Genomic DNA, 21,353 nt, shown 5'->3' with positions numbered 1-21,353 from the left:
TGTGCAAATGCACATCGTTGCGGTCGAGGACTCACTTGGCGGTGTCGGCGCCGTTGGTGATGAGTGTGTTGATGAGCAGCTCGTGGCCGTAGCGAGCGGCGATGTGCAGAGGAGAGTTTCCGTTCTTGTCTTCACAGTCAATTTCAGCCCCTGCGGAGAAACCCCACAAAACCAGTAAGAAGCGCATGCCATACCATCGGTGATGCTCAAAGATAATGGCATCAAAGGGTCGGTGCAAGAGACTCTTAATCTCATTAAAACAATAAAGACAGCTTTTCAGCAATTCTCTACACATTTCTTTACACATTTAGCGTTAAATACCTTAAGAAGGTATTTAACGCTAAGGACACAGTCAGGCTCCTAATCTAAAAGAAAAAAGATGCAAAAGCAATACAATACCAGACATGCTGGCCTCACATTCTTATGGACAGACACAATTCTGCCTAATCATGAATCTGTGCATCACCACAAGGAGTCTGAGGCCAATACTTTTCAACATTGCTTTGCTTTAAGTAACCAGGCCATGATTCCAAGTAGGTGGTTTAGTGGCAACCCTAGGTAAGGTAACCCAGAGGATGTTGTAAACCTGATAACAGAACAGAGGGCTCCCAACTGCACAAAGCAAAAGGGCTCTTCTATTGGGAGATTTACCACTTCCTCTGGGTTAACTTACCCACATCTGTCACTTAACCTCCTACTTGGAACACACCCCAGATACCAATCATAACCAGGAACCGTGGTGGATTCTGTGGGACCAATAAGAAGGGAGAGATGGCGTATGAGGGGGGGGACTCACCACTTTGAATGACAGCCTGAGATCGCGAGAACCGGCCGTGGATGGCAGCCATGTGGAGAGGGGTTTTACCATCTTTGCTCTGGGGGAAAGAACAAGGGAGAGGAGAGGAGAGAAGAGAAGAGGAGAGGACAGAACAAGAGAAGAGAGGAATAGAATAGAACAAGAGAAGAGAAGGGGAAGGAACAAGGAAGAGAGGAATAGAGCAGAACGAAAAGAGAAGAGAAGAGAAGAGAAGAGAAGAGAAGAGAAGAGAAGGAGGAGAAGAGAAAAAAAGATAGAAGAATGAAGAGAATACACATTAGTTATGAAAATGAGAAAATGACGACACTAAATGAAGACACAGTAATGTTGGGGCACTAGAGTGTGTAGGTGTTGAACAAGTGAGGCACGTCTTCATTAAGCCAGCCCGGGGGAACCAGCACCAGATTAAGACAGGCGCCGCTTAACGTCGTCCTGGCAACTCAACTACAACACAATCTGTGAAAGTGTGCAAACAACTAATTAGCTTTGCATTAACTCACAAACAAACACTGCATTAAGGCCTTAATGTCTTAAGACTCCTGGCATTGATGAGACGCATATATGTGCATTAAAACCTTAATATCTTGAGACTCCTGGCGTTTATAGAATATGTATAGATGTGCATCAACCAGAGCACGAGTCTAAATCACAAGTCTAATGTGTGGGTTTGGTCTACCTATGGAAGCTAAGAAGGAGGAAAACACTAAGGGACACACACACACACACACACACACACACACACACACACACACACACACACACACACACACACACACACACACACACACACACACACACACACACACACACACACACACACACACACACACACACACACACACACACACACACACACACACACACACACACACACACACACACACACACACACACACACACACACACACACACACACACACACACACACACACACACACACACACACACACACACACACACACACACACACACACACACAAATATAATGTGTGGGATCTCTCTCTCTCTCTCACACACACAGCGGGCTTCCCAAAACAGCTCTTTCCCAGAACAGCTTTTTCCCCTAAAGCCCATTTCTCTCACCCCTCCCACTCCATCCTCTACTCATCTCTCAATCCATCCATCCATCTTCTTCTTCTTCATCTTCATCCCTCTCTTCCCCTCCCCCCTTCCCCCTCTTCTCCCTAAATGGATCCTTATGTCCCCTGCTTTGCAGCCGTAGCAGTCAAGGTCATTAATAAGAAAAAGACTGCGATGCCAAAGTGCTGCACTGTCTCGTAAGCACACTTAAGCGGAGCACTCTCTCTCTCTCTCTCTCTCTCTCGTCTCCCTCTCTCTCGTCTCGTCTCGTCTCTGCCCCCCACAAAACTACTGCAGCAGCTACTCAAGAGCTCCGCTGCTGCTATCTGACCCCGTGCAAAACAGGAGGTAAGCTAAGGAGGCCTGGAGTCCAGAGCAGCCATACTGCGATCAATGCTATTCGTCACCATCACCGTAATGATGGGATGTAATGGATATAAAAGTACATAAACAATATGAGGCCAGTGATATTCATGGTGTAATTCATCTTCTATTTTCTAGACGCTTCACACACTTGACTTATAGAACAGAGACAGCAACGATGCAGAAAAGCTTAGAAACCCTTAAGGTTGGAGGCAAACAATTGAGATTCATGCTATTTGCTATTGCTATTATGTGAGATTGATGATAAAATGAAGGGACATGAAATAAGTGAGATAAAACAAACAGTAGACAACATTACTAGCACACCCCCCTTCCCCCACCCCACGCCCGGCAGCTCAGGCTGGACACCTGCACATCCATGTCCCCTGCTTCCTGTCCACAACCTTTAGGTCCAATCACAAACCAGCTTTATCCAAAACACGCACCGGATCGTTGGTCTGATTGGTTGAAGGACTATCCAAGCGTACGGAGTCATTTGAATGATGCCCATTGATCACGCCTCTTGTGCAGTCCAAATAAAGGGCAGACTCCTCATACTAATGTTCATTCTTGATGAAAAGATTGAGCTTAGTATGGTGATAGCCAGACTAGCGTTCTGCCAGTTGTGCATGTAAAAACACTAGAGGGAGCTCGCGTTAAGGAGCGCCCAGCTATGGGTCTCTAATCCAAACCACGGGCGTACTGTAGAGTGCACTGCCCAGGCCCTGTGCCAGGGGCTAATGCCGTCCGTATCTACAGGGATTGATCTCCTATAGGCTGTTGATGGTTCAGGAACAACCACATCAGTCAATACAGTGTACAGGAGAGAAGAGTCTAACCTTCATCCGTACATGATCGGATAATTGCTGCAGGCTTTTCAAAGCAAATGAAAACCGATGAAGCGTGAAGCTCAATGTATAGAGCTTCAGTGATGGATGCCAAAGCATTATGAAGGCAATTTGCTTCAATCATCTTTCCGTTTAAACTTCTGCAGCATTTAAAGTGCAAACCTCTCTACTGTAAATGACACATTTACTTTGATCTTAGTGAATGACAAAAACGATCCTCTGTGACATTAACAATTCAAAGATTCACAGCGACGCCATATTGCTGTTGTGAATCTAAAATGTCAACACAGTACCCAACGAATCGTTAAGTCATTGCAGCGAAGGACAAAAACGCTGCCATGCAACTGCTCATCTCCCATTATGAGCTGAGCACCGGAGATAGGATGGGCTGTAAATATGATGGACCACCCGCGCGTCGAACGCTAAAAAACCATCAGTAGGGCCTGGAGGACGTCAGCCGGTAACATTAGTTACTGTTGCCATGGATACCACTGGCCAGAGCACAGCTCAGCCATGAAGGGGTGTTTGAACTTTTGACCAGATCGGTGTACCCGCCAGCCAATCAGAAATCAGCATTTCCTGTTGCCATGGTGCAATGTCAACACATAACAGTCCGCCACATTAAAATGTAAATATGATGAAGCGTGATCCCTCCACAGGGAAGTAGGACTCAGAGTGGGCCATAACTTAAAGGTAATGTGAAAATGATGCACCGCCCATTGAGTACGAGCACAGTGGAGAGCATGGCTGGAATATTAAGTGAATCGCACAGACTACGCCGGAGTCCTTCTCGATAGACATGAACCACACGAACACAAACGTCAGAGACTGCTAGGGAGGAGAGAACCTTGACTAGAACAACAAATAAATAGCCAACTATGAACCGTCCAGGAGTCTGACGGAGAGGGAAGAAAAGACCCTGACTACATTAGGAAGATTATAAAGTATAAGTATAAAGTAAATGTGAGTCATAACTCTCTCACTCACATAACGTCATAACGTCTGATGTTAGATGGACACTCCTGAGTAAAAACAACCTAAGGTCTATTTTCGGCTGTCAACAACTTAAAACTTTTTGTTTGTGAGTAAAATTACGTTAATTGGTGGAGTTTTGAGCAAGAACGTTTTTTGCAACCACAATGAAGTGGCAAATAGTGAAAGCTAAGGGCCCAGAGTCAAAAAACAAACTCTGTTTTATACCACTGACAATGCTCAAAATATAATTGCACTGCTGCGGTGGTGTGGTGAGGGTCCTTACAAACAAACCCCAGTATTGCAATCTTTGAAAGTGTACAGAGAGGTTATAACAAGACCCTTTTCAGAAGGAAGCAAACTGTCTGACTCTGTGTTCCAGTCAAATCCGTGGGCGTGTTCGATCTACACAACGTTGGACGAAAATCAAACGCGCCCACCCTAGGTTGTTTTTACTCCTGAGTGTCCTTTTGACCCCCCCGAGTCGCCCAGTAGTACGAGGGGAGGCTGGCGAGTCGATACTTGAGGTGACCAATAGGACGAGGGAAGGCTGGCGCGTCAGACACTTGAGGTGACCAATAGGACGAGGGGAGGCTGGTGAGTCTCACCTTGATGTTGACGTCGGCGCCGTTGCCCACGAGCAGCTCGAGACAGAGGGCGCCGTGGCGCGAGGCGGCGGTGAAGTGGAGGGGGGCGAAGCCCTTCTCGTTCACCTGGTTGACGTTGGCGCCCGACTCGATGAGCTCGTTCACCACCACGTCCTGCCCGTTGTAGCACGCCACATGCAGCGGCGTGTTCCCGTAGGCGTTCGGCTCGTTTATCTACAGAGAGAGAGGGGGGGAAAGGGGGAGAGAGAGAGGTCAGAGGAAGAGTAGACAGAGAGATATAAGAGAAAGAGAACAAGAGGGTGAGAGAGAGAGAGAGACAGAGACAGAGAGAGAGAGAGAGAGAGAAGGTTACAAGAGAGAAAATAAAATAATAATATTAAAAACAACACAGAGAGAGGAGTGTGTGAGAGTGTTTGTGTGTGTGTGAGTGAGCGAGAGAGAAAGTGAGTGTGTGTGTGTGTGTGTGTGTGTGTGTGTGTGTGTGTGTGTGTGTGTGCTGCAGGGTGAGCCAGTGTGGAGGTCAATCTTAAGAGGGCAATCGTTTTGTTGTGTAACTTATTCAGAGATGAGTGATGAGTGATTGCCGCTATATGAAAATAGAGCTGAGAGAAGGAATGGGTGAGATGATTAAATGATAGGAACTTAACGAGCCAGCACAAAACAAGACCTCTGAATTTCACAAAAGTACTACCAAAACATGCACACACAAATGTGTGTGTATGTGTGTGTGTGTGTGTGTATGTGAGTGTGTGAGAGACTGTGTGAGAGAGAGTGAGACTGAATGAGAAAGAGAGAGAGAGAGAGAGAGAGAGGGAGAGGGAGAGGGAGAAAGAGAGAGAGAGAGAGAGGGAGAAAGAGAGAAAGACACATACATCCACGCCCAGGTCCAGCAGGTACTTGACGACGCTGATCATGCCGCTGGAGGCGGCGGCGTGCAGGGGTGTGTAGGCCTTCTTGTCCTTGCAGGCCACCTCGGCACCGTGGGACACCAGCAGCTTCACCACCTCCATGTGACCTGCAGGGGGAGCCACACAGCTCAATCCTCAGTCTGTCAATATCCACAGTATCACAGTCTAGTAGCTAATAATGCTAATTGCTCAACATATGCAAATTAGCATGGGACAGTTTCTGTACACCGCAGACCCATACATACCTATAATAGGACTTTGGGTGTATTCAACATTTCCGGGTTCACCTAGTTGGCTACTAGACTATTTCTACAATCAGCTCAGGAGACAGTTTCAAATATGTTTTCCAATGACAAACTGGGTGAGAACAGTACATGCTGTTCTAACTTGTTTATTGAAAAGTGGTACATAAATAAAGATTATCATTATTATTATTAACTCATCATACTATTATAACTCAGAGAATATAGTTAACCCTCCTAATAGCAGAGCCATAGTGAAAGTCAAAAGTGAAACCGGAGAAGGAAAGGCACAAAGATGACCCCAAGAGAGAGGAAACAATGGAGAGGACAACACTGAAACTTAGAACACTCTCCTGTTCTGAATGAACAAACAACACTCTCTTGAATGGACCACTAAACTTTTGAGAGCAACTTAATTTGCCTGCTCTACAAACTGTTTGGGAGTTATGTGTGCTCGCGTTGGTTTTATAAAAGTGATGCAGTTTAACCCTTACCCATATAGGCTGCCCAATGAATTGCTCTTCGGTCCTTCTTATCGAAAGCATTGATGTTCGCCCCTCTGGACAGTAACAACTTCACCATCTGCCGGAACAGAAACACACGCACAGGCAACATGAGGCAATCTGTCTGCTAAATACATTTGGGTCTCCACTGTGACGGAGTGGGACAGCATAATTAATAGTCTCCATATGTTCTTGCTATATGTTGTCAAAACACAGGGTTCAGATGAGTTGGCTGTGTGGATAGTACACATGAATGGTTCACCCAGAAGGGTGCCTATGGGAAAAATAATAGCCTATGGCAAACAAGTTCAAGGAAAAGAATATTTGTTTAATTATCAGCATCAGTTTGAGTTGAAAGTGCTTGGAGAGCCTTGCAACCCGCTGAAAACAGTGGAACATGCTTACATACAATGACTAAAAGAGGGTTATTTGAGGTCACAATTACGGGACACTTCAAAACAGAACTGTGAACGTCCATTATGATGTCATAATGAGCACAGAACTGTAAATACAAACACTAGCCCTTGTGATGTCAACAGCAAGATCTCTTTAGACACAAAGAACTGCGTAGGCCTGTGTGACGCTATAATGACTGAATGTTACGCAGTGAAGGATTGGTGCCAACTCTTTGTGAGGTCAAGAGCACCGAGACTGGAAGAAATGTGTCTGCACTTGTGCAGTAGATTGTGAGGTCACTCTGGGTAGAGGAGTTCTAATTATGTCACAGGGAATTGTGTCGGCCTTTGTGATGGGAGAAGGGTGGTACAGGCCTGGAAATATCAGACGGCTGAGCTGACCCTTGTGTTACAAAAGCCACTCATATAAAAAATGCTATCACAATGGATGCACGACAAAAGAATTTTGCAATCCAATTACCTCACACTGCACGGCAACTGCTGAATGAAAGAACGTACAACTAATATTTCAAACATGTCTGAAATTTGCTGAATGTCTACCAGGCTTGTAAACAGTGGTTATTATAACAACCCTCAAATACCAGAGACATAGCTTCCTAGCCACATTACACTGCATGACCTGTCCTGCGCTATACAGTTTGACTGGGCAAACCCAGCCCGATCTGCTGCCGACTGGATTTCGTCCTGCAGCTCAGGCTGGAAACCTGCACATTTATCTCTCCTGCTTCCTGTCCACGTTTACTTCCAATCACAAACGAGCTTATCCACCAGGCGCTCCCGGATCGTTGGTCTGATTGGTTGAAGGACTATCCAAATGCGTAGTCATTTGAACTATGCCCACTGATCGTATCTCTTTTGCAGTAGAAATACAGCGAAGACTAACGTTCAATCTTAAAAGATGAAGCTTAGTCTAGTGACCATACAGTGTTCCATTTGGAACCATCCTGCCAAAACTTCCTGAGGTAGCACTATTATGGGATGGCGGCGGTGCGAGCCTGACCTCCACGTGGCCGCTGAAGGCGGCGTGGTGCAGAGCGGTGCGTCCGGCGCGGTCCGACACGTTGACGTTGCTGAGCAGCGGCACCAGGGCCTCGGCGCAGCGCACGGCCTTGTTGGCGGCGGCGATGTGGAGCGGCGTCTGCCAGTTCTTGTCCCGCGCGTTCACGTCCGCCGAGTGCTTCAGCAGCACCTGCACCGCCTCCTGAGGGAGCGGAGAGAGGGAGGAGGGAGAGAGAGGAGGAGAGGAGGAGAGGAGGAGAGGACAGTGGAGGAGAGAGGAGGGGAGAGGAGGAGAGGACAGTGGATGAGAGAGGAGGAGAGAGAAGGAGAGAGAAGGAGAGAGAAGGAGAGAGGAGAGAGAAGGAGAGAGGGAGAGAGGGAGAGAGGACAGTGGATGAGAGAGAAGGAGAGAGAAGGAGAGAGAAGGAGAGAGAAGGAGAGAAGGAGAGAAGACAGTGGATGAGAGAGGAGGAGAGAGAAGGAGAGAGAAGGAGAGAAGGAGAGAGGACAGTGGATGAGGGAGGAGGGGAGAGAAGGAGAGAGGACAGTGGAGGAGGAGGGGAAAGAAGGAAAGAAGGAAAGAGGACAGTGGATAAGAGGAGGAGAGAGAGGGGGGTATGGGGAGGAAAGAGAATTCGAGAAAGATGGAGAGAGTAAGAGAGGGCAGTAGAAGGGGAAAGAAGGCATGGTTGTGAGAGGAACCAAAAGGAGGGCAAGAGGGGGACGGTTACAGGAGAAGTGAAAAGGTGGTTAAAACAGACCTATGCATGTGTGCATGTATGTATACGTATGCATGTATGCATGTATGTATGGGCATATACATGTGTGTGTATATATATGTATGGATGCATCATGTGTGTCTATGCATGCATGTGTGTGTGTACGTATGTGCGATTGTGAGTGTGTGTATGTACCGTATGCTTGTGTCTATGCATGTATGTATGCATGCATGTATGCATGTCTGTGTGTGTGTGCGTGCGTGCGTGCGTGCGTGCGTGCGTGCGTGCGTGCGTGCGTGCGTGCGTGTGTCTGTCTGTGTGCCTTGGTCAGTCAGAGGGAGAGCTACCTCGCTGCAGGAGGCCACGGCTCGGTGCAGAGGGGTCAGCCACTTGTTATCTTTGGCATTTACTCTCGCTCCTGCGGACCGCCGACCCGACCAGCACAGACACCGCCGAGAGACGAGGGCAGAGGGAACAAGAGCAGAGGAGAAAACGGCTCATTAGAACAAAGAAAAGGCCAAAATAAAATATTATTAGGACGGTCAAGGCAATAACCCTAGCATATCTGTATGCTCAAGATGATTTTTTAAAAACAAAAACAAGACCATCTGTTGAGGGGAAACTCAGACACTGCAGGAGATAAACAAGCTAAGAGTGAAAGTGTGCTCGTGGGCCCGCGGAAGCCAGGGCACACGGCCAGGATCCGCCAGGGCCACATCTGTGGACGTCAAAAATAGACACCTGCCACCTGTTGGCCTAATCCATCAGACCAGGGAGATCCAGCCCCATGTAAACACTGCTCTTCCAGGAAAGGAGAATGTGTGTGTGAATGTATGTGTGCGTGTGTGTGTGTGTGTGTGTCTCTCACTTTCTCTTTCTCTCTTTCATTATGCATTTGTGCGTCTGTGTGTGTGTCTCCTTCTCTTTCTCTCATTATGCGTGTGTGTGTGTGTGTGTGTGTGTGTGTGTGTGTGTGTGTGTGTGTGTGTGTGTGTGTGTGTGTGTTGAATTGGAAATGAGTGAATACAGCAACTCCCCTCAGCTATGTGAACAGAAAGGTCAGGGGTGACGTCACGACACTTCCTGGTCTGGCTCGAGTCCTTCTCCTTTTAGAGTTTAGAGATTTCTTGGGCATTTCTGGACCAATACCCACCCTGCTCTTTGGATGATCAATGATGATGAAGAATCCCGATATGACTGTTCATGTGATAGAATAGGAATGTGTCCTAAAAATGCGAGCTCTGTAAACCTCTAATTTGTTTTTCTACGGAGACCACATTCCTACGAGGAGTCTTAAACACTTTACGATCCAACTTTCAAAACAGAATCATTCATTTTAAAGCCCACGCAGGAAACAACATCTCCCCCCAAAAGACCTCCAATTGAAATATCCCTGTGTGGCCCAGAAATAACTCATCTTTAGATGGCTTGAGACAGATTTAGCCGTCATGTGAAAGTGCTCAGAGCCTGGTGGGGTGAACAATTCTGCAGTCTTGCTCAAGACTCAACAGCTCCATAAAATAAACAGGATTCGTTTCCGGGCCGTCCTGGAGAGGGCAGCTTGATGGTTCATGGCACAGTGCAGTGTGCTGTGCCAATGGAATCGCACTAAGAGAAAAACGGCATCGGTTCACCTGGTTCACCTCATTCTTTCACCTGGAGTGCACAAGGGCAAACACCTGCCCTCCAGATGATCAAGTCAAACCCATTTCTTTGGCTACACAAAAACACCACATTGTTCAGACTACTTATCAATGGCCCCTTATCCTAAGACTCCCTTTGATGCAAAAATAGACTGTAATTTCCCCATCCACTAAAGGTGCTTTCGATGATTTTGCTAAATTCTTGGGCTGCGAAGTTCAAACATGGATGTGGCCTACATATAAGAATGCATTAGTTAATTCTTAATTCTGCTTTCTGATTATAGCACAACCTGATTGTTTGATTCATTGGGCTATTGAGCAGTGCTGTTATTACATGGGAGCGGTCAACATCCGTTTTTGTATGAAACACAGTCATGTGGTTTGTGTACCTGAGAGGATCAGCACTATATACAGTGGGGAGCACATGTATTTGAACACATGCTAAAGTTGACTAAAAAGAGGAATATAAAATCATCACATGAGACAATTGATCTTAATGCCTTAATTCAAAAAATGAGTAAAAATCAAACCGCTAAGGACACCAATTTTCTTTGTGATTGAAGAATGTAGCGTAATAAATAAATGTTCTTCCTTGATTTATACTTAAATTTTATTTATACTTCCTTGATTTGGTAACACTTTACTTGACGGGTTCGTTCATAACACATTCATAACAGCTGTCATGAACTGCACATGAAGCATTCATGACTGTTTCATGAAGCATGACTCAACATTCATACCAACCCTTTCATGAATGTGGAAGACAAAACGTCAAAAACTTGTCAAAATAAAAGTCCAACAATCGCAAAGGAGCATTGCTGTCTTTTCTGTTTTAGCCAACCTGATCATGTCACATCTTAGTCAACGGGGAAGTCCAGTGTCCAGGAGAATTTAGTTTGTCTGTTTGTTTATTTTATGATAGTAACCTCTGAAGAATGCAATATTGTCTGTAAATAGATATATAAAACAGGAATGTCCAACCATTCAGAGGTCCACAAATGGTCAGTAGCCTAGTTCACTTCCCAGTACTTCACAACTTGTATAGTAAAGTGACATTTGAAGTAGACTTCATAAAATATTCATGAGATGTTTACAAACGCTGGAGAGGATTCATAATACCCTGTATATGGATTACTAGATTGTTGGACTTTTATTTGGACAAGTTTTCGTTATTTTGTCTTCCACATTCATGAAAGTGTTGGTATGAATGTTGAGTCACGTTTCATGAATCAGTCAGGAATGCTTCATGTGCAGTTCATGACAGCTGTTATGAATGTGTTATGAATGAACCCGTCAAGTAAAGTGTTACCCTTGATTTTAATCAAGGCATTAAGATCAATTGTCAAAAGATGACTTTATATTCCTCTTTTTAGTCAACTTCAGCATAGGTTCAAATACATGTGCTCCCTACTGTAAGAAATGCCAGGATGTTGTGAGCGCAGGGCTACTCCAGGTGAGTGTTGTCTTGTGAGAGGAGCCGTGTGCGTACCACTGGATAGACTATCCCATTGTTGCCGCCCCATCATTCTTTATCAAGATCAGTGAGGACGAGGATCGGGGAAAGAAGGGTGGGTGTATAAAAGACCAAATGAGAGGCACCCCAGGTGAGTGGTGTCTTGTGAGAGGAGCTGTGTGCGTACCTGAGAGAATCAGCAACTCGATGATCTCCGCATCTCCCAGGTAGGCGGCCGCATGCAGGGGCGTCCTCTTCTCATTGTCCTGCGGGAGCCAGACGGAGGAAATGACCAAACGACCAAACGACCAATCCGAGGTGAGGAAACAGAACTTAACTGTTGCTTGATATCTCAGACGTTACACCAAATTTGAACTCCAGACACACAACAATAATCTTTGATTTGTTGTGATTAAAACTAAACAAAGACAGCGAGGTGAACAAATGATGCAGAGTAACAGCAATCCAAACCAAGAGCTGTTGACCAGGCAGGCCGACTACTGAGGTGAAAGTGAATGGGCCTCAGGCCTGACCCTCCGCCCCAGACTTCCTCATACTCAGAAGGGGGAAGTGGCTCTTGGTATTTGGAGCCAATTCACAACCTATTTCACTACGACTACAACCGCAAGGGAATGTTTGGAGCGGGCGAATGAGGAAGTGAGCGTTGTTGTGGGCGAGAGAGATTTCATATTGAAGTATCGGGACAAGCCTTCAGAAAAACTCAAGACAGGGGAAAAAAGAGAAAAAGTTGTAAGCCGTCAAGATTGTGCCAGAACTCCCCCCTCCTTCCCTCCCTACCACCCACACACACACTTGATTTGAACCAAATGGGTGTGTATTCCATTTGAAGGCTATGATGCTGAGGTCTACACCACACAGAGGTGCAGCGTGCACACACACACACACACACACACACACACAACGTTGCTGCCGCTGCTGTTGCTATTACACTGTACTACTACCCTGGACCGGCCCCAAGCTAACGTCATCACTTCTGACAGATTTCATTCGTCCAGTGCACAGACACGGGGGGTCATATTGCTGCTGTGGCCACAAGCCCTTCTCAGAGCTGGTTAGCGTGTGCCGTTCGCCACCACAGAATTATGGGTAATTGAATGACCGGTGTCTGTTTTGGGCCATAGCTTTTAATTAGGCTGGTCCCCTGGGTGACTTTATTGAATCAGCACTGCTTTCATGCCTGAGATATGCCATTGCAGTCGTCCATGTCCAGGGGATGAATTTGTTTGTGGTGTCTGTCTGTAGTGTCTGTAGTGTCTGTATTGTGTGTGTGTGTGTGTGTGTGTGTGTGTGGTTGCACACTGCTGTTATGAATGTGCGGTCTTGGCCAGAGGATTGGAGGTATGTGTCTGCGTGTGCGTGTGTGTGTGTGTGTGTGTGTGACTGTGGCGGTTGATAAACGACCTCAGAGCAATGGCATGCCGAGGTGCAGATCAATGAGAGGTTGGCTCTCAGGGGAGCCTGCGCAACAGCCTGGAAAGCGCAGGGGCGCCCAGACAGGCCTCAATCATCCACTCACAAGTCATCTTCATGGTAACACACATCAGTCATGGACTGAAACGTTTGTACAGCACCTAGCACTGCATTGCACATTGGTCTGTAAAGCCCTGGATGTATATTTATAAAAATATATATAAAGATGTTTTGAGACTGGTCTAACTACTTTGCCCTTGACCAGATATATTACAGGCAGAGGTGGAATAGTCCAGCTACAGAAAGTAACAGTCCAATCATGTGTTGGTTCTACCTGTGCACTTAACACAGGTGATCTCAACAATTAGCTGCTCTCATGGGCACAAGAGATGTGCAAATTAGAATCAGCAGTTTGAAGTGAATACCATGGTTGGCACAGATGTGTGGAAGGACTTTTATTTTCTGAAGCTGGACTTTTCCACCTCTGATTACAGGCTAGTTTGCAGTTCTGTTTCACAATTTCAGTAGTATAGACGCTTTTGTCGAAAGTGACCTGCTTATATCTCATGCTATTCTTTAATGCGTCACATTCTATGCAGCTGCCTTTCAAAAAGTTCTGGCACGAAGGCACCACCAGGGTGGGAATGTAGTTATGGAGTTATGGCTTCCCCCTCCACCCCACCCTCTGCACTTGGGGGGGAACCTCGCGTACCCCATAATCACGGCTGCCGTGGCGTCAGTGGGAGGGAAGAGGCTGGGTTAAAGAGGACTCGGCCTGGATGTGATCAAGCATCAAGCGCTGCTGGGAAAATGATGACGATGATGGGCTGAGACAGATCAAGCTCGCCATGCTAAATTGAACGCGGGTGGGTGGGTGGGGGGATGTCCCGTAAACAGACAGTCGTTTAAGGCTAAAAGCCTGTTTGTTCTGTTGATCTCCAGCCAGCCCTGTTTCCTCTGCCCTTGTCCCTTGTCTGCATTTTCTGTCGTTCTCTCTTTCTTTCATTGCTCTGCCCCTCCTCTCTTCCTTCCTCTCATTCTCTCTCTCTCTCTCGCATTCTCCCTCTCCCGCAACCATCGGAGCACGGCCCATAAACAGAGGGTCACGTGACCAGATCCGCGGCCCGCCATTGGCTCCTGTGCCCTGTGAGCTGCCAGGTCTCCGGCGAGGCGAACGGAGCGACGGTGCGGGCCGAGCCAGCGTGCGGCTGCTGGGGTCGGAGCGCTGCTCGTTACACAAGACGTCATTCAAAAATCAGCGCGTTTAACTACAGGGCTGCTGCGCCTCCTCGTCTGCCTCTCTCTCCCCCACGGCCTCTTTTCGTCCTTTCTCACGCTCGCCTTTCTCGCCAGCTCTCGCTCTCTCTCTCCGTCCCGCTTTCGCTCTCGCTCACTCGCTCCTTGGCCTCAGTTTCTCTCCCTCTCGATCTTTCTGTCTCTACCTCTACCCTTCTCTCTCTCTCTCTGTCTTCTCCTGTCTGTTCCATATCTTCTCTTCCTCTCTGTCCATCTTTCTCTCTCCCTCTCTTCTCACTCCTTGCCCTCAGATTCTCTCCCCTCGATCTTTCTCTCTCTCACCTTCTCTTCCTCTCTCTCCATCCTTCTCTTCTTCTGACTGCCCCTCACCTTCTCTTCCTCTTTTTCTCCATTCATCACTTTCTCTCTCTCTCTCCTCCTATCTCCCCTAACCTCTCTCCCTCTCTCTTCTCCCATCTACCCCTAACCTTCTCTTCCTCTCTCCACCCCTCTCTTCTCCTCTCTCCCACCCTCTCTTCTCCTCTCTCCCACTCACCTTCTCTTCTTCTCTCCATCCCTCTCTTCTCCTCTCTCCCACCCTCTCTTCTCCTCTCTCCCACTCACCTTCTCTTCTTCTCTCCATCCCTCTCTTCTCCTCTCTCCCACTCACCTTCTCTTCTTCTCTCCATCCCTCTCTTCTCCTCTCTCCCACTCACCTTCTCTTCTTCTCTCCATCCCTCTCTTTCCCGCCCTCTCTGGAGTGCTGTTCTTTCCCTCTCTCCGTCGCTCGATATCTGCCCGGGCCCTCCGTCTCCCGGGTAATCGATGTGGCAGCGGCGCGGCCATTACTGGGCCAGTTAATCAGTCGGCTACCCCCCCCCCCCCCTCTCTCTCTCTCTCTCTCTTTCTCCTCCTTTCCTTTTCCCCCTTTCTCACTCTCTCTTTCTCCCTCTGGCCAGCCTGCAGAGCCCAGGCCCCGGGTCGGCTCCAGACGAGGAGGACGACAGGGGTCCTTAGGAGCCTGTTCTGACCCCATCCAGTCACTCCGCCACCGAGCGCCAGATTCACCACTGCACATCTCCACGCTCACAAATGCGGAGTAAGAGGCGGTGGACCTGACTTTAGAACCAGCCCCAGATTAAGGTCAAGGCTGTGGTGGTTCCTGCACTACAAAAGGAACTTCAGAAAAGAGAGGAGCCCAATTTTGAGCTGAACTCCAAGGCATGTGGAGGCACAGATGTGTGTGCATCAGTGAACACGTACCGCACCACTAATTTAAAGTGAGATATCTTGACACTAGAGTACGCTAGGCTTCCAAAATGACTTGAATGATAAGAGAGAGATGCACACACACACACACACACACACACACACACACACACACACACACACACACACACACACACAAGTGGAGAAACAGGACTCTTCACTGTGACAAGCTCGCATAAAAAAACAAATATTGAAAAAAGAATGGATGACTCCGTAACCCAGTCTAGAGATTCATGTAAGTGCTTCATAATTACCTGCACGTTGACATCTTCCTTCTTGAAGATGAGCGACCGGACCTCGTCAGGATCCACATTAAATATAGCTTTCAGCAGTGAAGGCTGCAGACAAACAGGGAGACAAAGCAGAGGAGACAATCAGAATTCATAATCATAACAACCACAATATGCTTACAAAGCCCCGAGAGGATGCAACAGCTGCAGTCACCACTGATAAGACAAGAGACAACATGGTGTGCAAAGACAAGAGTGATTCTGATATCTGGACTCAGAGAGAGAGAGAAAATAAAACACTTTTGTCTCTGGTCCCTGGAGTCTATTACTGCATTCTAGACTACCCAAAGGGCAAATACTTTCACTGTATGAAATTGCGCAAACAGAAATACAGCCATTTAGAAGCCCAACTGAATTATGGAGTTATTGATTTGACATGATCAGGGATGGGTACAAAAACATCACTGGACTGCATTGGGTGACAACAGCTTCGTAGGAGTCCAATGAGGTGGCAACGGCAATGGCGCTCATGGCGATATTACAGACTGAACCAGTCTGGGATGGGCATCCAGCCACCCACATACAAATAACGACTCGACGGATACAAGGATGATGAATGGATATAGCTAGTAAAACTCAGGTTTGCCAGTGTTATACCAGATCATCCAACAGTTTGAAAGGTTGCGTAACACACCCCCACCCCCAACTTCTCCATCATTATAAATGTCGAAACTGAAAACCAAGCGGTGCATTCAAACAAAGCGATCATCAACCACAAACATGGCCTGGAGACACGACACTCGACAGGCTCTGTGCCTGAATTAACACCTGTCCTGTCCTGAAACACACACTCCTCCTTGGTGCTGAGAGTGGCATGAAGCGGCCAATAATGTAATCATTTTAATGGGAAAAAAAGCCAATAATGTAATAACATTTCTGATCCAATGATGACATTGACATTATTAAGTTCAAAAAACAAATTAAAAAAACCCTTATTGGAGGCCAAGCAGCAAAGGCACCCAAAGTGTATCCTATCTATCATCATCATCATCACCACCATCACAATCATTATGATTTCTTCCGCTATGGGAGTCAATGGCAGCCCATAATACTGTCTGGTAAAAAGAAAGTTGGCACATTGATTTGGGACAATTGCATGATTCTTTTCTGGCTCGACATGTCCGATACAATAGCATCGAGTTGATGCTAGTAGTTTTAGAATTAGTGTGAATTATGGAGATTGTTTGAGTGCAATGAATGTGTATAGTATAGTAATATAAAGACACCTGTGTCAGGAAGGTCCAGTTGCTGGTCAATCAGTATTCCACCATAAAGACAAAAGAACACTCCAAACAACTCAGAGAGAAGGTTATTGTAAAACCTAAGTGAGGGGATAGATACAATAAAAAACTGAAGTCACTGAACATCCCCCGGAGTTCAGTAAAATTAATCCATCATTAAGGAATGTAAGGAATATGGAAAATGTGCAAATCTGCCTAGAGCAAGCAGTCACCACAAACTGAGTGACCATTCAAGAAGAATACTGGTGGGGGAGGCCTTGTGGGGGGAGTTAAAAGCTTCAGCAGCTGAGATGGAAGATACTCTGCATACTACAACTACTGCCCAAGTTCACCAGTAAAAGCTCTATGGATGAGTGGCAAAGCTCTTATTAAATCTTGACTAAAGTACACCCAAAGACATGTGGGAGACTCCAATTGAGCTTTTTGCCCATCAGACTAGATGCTATATTTGGCAGACATCAAACACTGCACATCACCAAAAACGCACCGTCCCTAATTTGAAACATGGTGGTGGTAGCATCATGTTGTGGGAATGCCTCAGCAGCAGACCCTGGGAGGCTTGTAAAGGTAAACGTAAAATGAACCCAATGAATCTTGATCAAGATTCAATTAATAAGTAATAAAAGAGCTGCAAATCTGGCATACCCACTTAGGATACGCACCAACATACTTTTGTGACAATTTTGACATGAAACAATATCATGAAACAATATCACTCAGAACACTGGGTGGGGATGCACACACAAATGAGTGGTTATGGGCTAAGTTGATGCGGGCCCAAGAGACTAACATACCACAAACATTTTGTCATAATGTTGATGTTCGGGCAATTTATTTTTACCAAAAACCGCGCTTTCCCGTAAAAGAAGTTATGGAGAAGAAGTTATTACATTATTGGTTTTATTACATTACAATTATTAAGTTATTATTGGACGCTATTACATTATTGGCTGCTACATGGCATCAGAGCTAGCAGAGCGGGAAGGCCAGTGGTGGACCCTCTGCAAGGTCCGTCTGACTCAGGTGGCATCAGGTCGTGTGTGTGTGTGTGTGTGTGTGTGTGTGTGTGTGCTAGGGGTTGTGCACCCAGACGATAAGCCAAGGAGGATCACACACGCATATCAGGCCATGCTCTGAAGACACAGGAAAAGGAGACATCTTCTCATTCACTCTCTCCACATGTCCCAATTCTCATCTTCCCCTAGATTTTTGCCCTACCCCTAGGCTTTGCACGTTCCCGTTTAGGGTTAGGGTGTCCCATTACTGTAGGAAGCAAGGGATAGTGCTATTTTCCCCTTAAAATCAACCCTAAAACTAAAGTGAGTTTCGATGCGGGCTTAAAATGAAGTGGAAGATGAAATTACCAAGATGGCAGACATCTGGAAAGGAACAACTCCGTTAGAAGTTTTTTTTGCAAAAAAAAAAAAAACATGTTAGAATTCCGAAAAGTTTGTCGAGTTTTGAACACTAATGTTAGAAAATATATTACGAAGCTATCTGAAGATGTTCATGATATCTCCCGAGTGCTTCGAGAGAGTCTGCCCATCAAACATACATCTGATCTGAGTAGTTTTGTCAAAATTCAGGATGTTCGTTTCGGTGTTTACATGAACACGAATATCCCGGGCTTATCCAGAGTTCAATCAGACGCAGATAAACCAACACAGCCTAAGCAACAGGCAATACAACCACGGTGACCGGCATTTTCGTGAATGAAAATAGTAGTAGCTCTGGCAGTAGGTTCACTGGGTAAACGCATTGACCCTGTGCTACGTTCACTACACAAATTTGCATAATAGTGATGTCCCATTTCATAGGGAAAGGTCTTCACCCCAACTTCCCTCGTCCAAGGGACCAAGTAGTGACTAAGTGAAAGCTTTAAGTGGGGCGAAATGGGACAGGGCCTTACACACCTGTCGACAGGCTTCCAGAAATGACCGTTTCAAATGCAAAAATACACACCCGCCCAGACCGAGAAGTGGTTGCTTGTGTGCATGGACTGGCTGACACACACACACACCTGTCTAGTTTCCCAAAATGGCTTCTTCGTGTGTGCACATTCACTTCCAGTTTCCTGAAATAGGTGCTGCGCGCCCACATGTGCACAGAGGCCCTGCGTTCTCGCCTTACGGTAACGTTCCTCCAAAATAGACCGAGCGCTTCCTAGATGGACGAGCTTTCGCGCAGGCAAAGAGTTCTCCTGACGCAATACTAGGCTTTCTCTGAGCAGTTAAAGACACATGCCAAAAATATGGCACAGCTGCAAAACACCACTAAATCACAGAGAAACACAGAGTGAGTGGGCGAGTGAATGAGAGAGAAAGAGTGTGTGTGTGTATTTTTCTGTGTTCCAGGATGTCGTAAATGCAGGAATTTTCTCAGTTGTACGACTAGACTCATAAATGGCAAGGTACTCATGACCCCTGCTTGAACAGGTAGCTATTTTCTTCTAGCTTAATTTTCCCCCTTTCTCACTCACTCACACACACACACACACAAACAGAGAGACAAACACCTCTTCTCTGGCCAACAAACCAGGCGGCACAAAGCACAAAGCAGACAGCGTCAGCCTGTTTGGGTAATAACAAGCTGCTTTGTGTGCTAGCTAGCGAGCTAACAGTTACAAGCACAGTTGTCCCCCAAAATTGGCTGCTTCCAAGTGGAGGAAAATGCAAAGCACACATTGTTGAGCTGTCAACAAAATATGCCTGTTTGGGTTTTTTTTCCCCCCTTCTTCCCTCATCCAATCTCCCTCTACAGACTCAAACCACAAAACCCCCCACCCCCTCTTTCAGAATTGCCCTGTTCCAAATAGAGTCATGGCAGTATGTTGATGCTAATAAGCTGGCTAGCGTCCTTCGGCTGAGACACGAGAGTGGCTGGTGTCCGCCCAGGCTGGGCTGGGCTGCAGTGGGATTAGCGTGCTGGTGTCAGACCAGTAGGACACGCGTGTGAAACCAGCGAGAGGCATGTGTGAAGGCAGGCAGGGAGGCACGTCTCTCTGTGTGGCGTTAGGAAAAGAAGTGTGGGGGGGGGGGGGGGGGGGGGGGAGTGCAGGGGTTGGGTAGCAACAGAGTATGACATTCAGCTGGGGCTGTCACCGTGGTAGCGTGTCCTTGTTGAGGACAAGAGTGAAGCAATTCACACCTAACCTATAGGAGCCTTGCTAGAAAAACAACACACACACACACACACGTGAAACAAAGCAGGTGTTGGGTGGGGGAAAAAATCCGATACAGAACACAGGCTCTGTCTAGCAAGGCCGGCATGTCTGTATCTGCCCTGGGCTAGGCAGTAATTATATTTACAACACACGAGGCGGAGGATCAAAGGGATTAGCAGGTAGATCAGAGCAATAGGTAGAACCGGCACAGCAATCTTCCATTCGGCTCACTCAACAGAACATTTGCATACAGCCCTCTTGCAGGGAAAAAGGGAAAAAAGAAGGAAAGAAAAGAAAAGAAAAGAAAAGACAGAGGGAGCTATTTTTAAGAACTGCTTAATGGCTTGCATGTATGCATGTATGCAGACACAGCTGGCCTGCTCTTGTTCCTTCTCTCCCTCTCTCTCTCTCTGCATCTCCAATCCTGCTCACCTTTTCTTCCGGAGTGTGTGCGCTCGGTGGCGGCGGCCGCGGTGCACGCTGGGTAACGCGGTCCCGGCTGCCTTTGGCGCGGCGGGCGATGGGGCCGGGGGAGGGGGAGAGGGAGGGGGTGGGGGAGGGGGAGGGGGACGGCTCGTCGTCTTCCACCTCCTCCAGCACCACGATGCACACGCGGCTGGTGCGCTCCGACCTCATGGGTGGGCGCCCGGTGAAGCCTCCCTCGTGTCCCGACGCCGCCGAATGGCCCGGCGAGCGAGGAGATCAGGTCCGCCTCCTCCGGCTGACTTCCCCCTTCACCCCACCTCCTCGACCCTCCCCCCCGCCCCTCCCCTCCCCCTCCTCCGGTTCCGACCGCGCAGGTAAGCTCCAGTCCGAACAGGCCTCCTCTGCGCGGACGATTCCAGAATGAGTGCAGCGGTGCTCTTCGCGTATCAAAGACAATAAAAACCGCGCGCGCGCACACTTGCAGGTTAGCGGCGTTAGCGGCTACCGCGGGGAACTCCTCGGCTCACTGCAGCGGCTGAAGCAGCGGCTGAAGCAGCGGAGGCATGCGCCAAAACAGGAATGCAGTAATCCCAGCCGTAGAGGACAGCGCACGGAACGCCACCGGTGATGAGACGGAAGCACGCCGACTCCCATTGGCTGCTCGGCTCCGCTCCTCTTCCGCTCTTCCTCTCCTCTCGCTCACACACCTAAAAACAACGCCGCTCA

General features: G+C 47.4%; 1 protein-coding gene across 1 annotated transcript in view; it reads right to left on the bottom strand.

Annotated features, from left to right (window-relative positions):
* LOC134073022 (serine/threonine-protein phosphatase 6 regulatory ankyrin repeat subunit A) overlaps positions 1-21,353 on the bottom strand; it is a 49,588-nt gene that overhangs the window by 19,072 nt on the left and 9,163 nt on the right. The window contains exons 2-10 of the mRNA XM_062529953.1: positions 15,762-15,845; positions 11,759-11,837; positions 8,823-8,893; positions 7,758-7,958; positions 6,333-6,420; positions 5,561-5,703; positions 4,689-4,901; positions 797-875; positions 36-150 (exon numbers count right to left, since the gene is read on the bottom strand). Coding sequence (XP_062385937.1) covers positions 36-150; positions 797-875; positions 4,689-4,901; positions 5,561-5,703; positions 6,333-6,420; positions 7,758-7,958; positions 8,823-8,893; positions 11,759-11,837; positions 15,762-15,845 — 1,073 coding nt within the window. The remainder of the gene's footprint in view (positions 1-35; positions 151-796; positions 876-4,688; positions 4,902-5,560; positions 5,704-6,332; positions 6,421-7,757; positions 7,959-8,822; positions 8,894-11,758; positions 11,838-15,761; positions 15,846-21,353) is intronic.

This window comes from Sardina pilchardus, chromosome 24, assembly GCF_963854185.1.
Source record: "Sardina pilchardus chromosome 24, fSarPil1.1, whole genome shotgun sequence".
NCBI lineage: Eukaryota > Metazoa > Chordata > Actinopteri > Clupeiformes > Clupeidae > Sardina > Sardina pilchardus.
The sequence above is the reverse complement of the archived record's forward strand: the minus strand, read 5'-3'. Positions and strand labels throughout refer to the sequence as shown.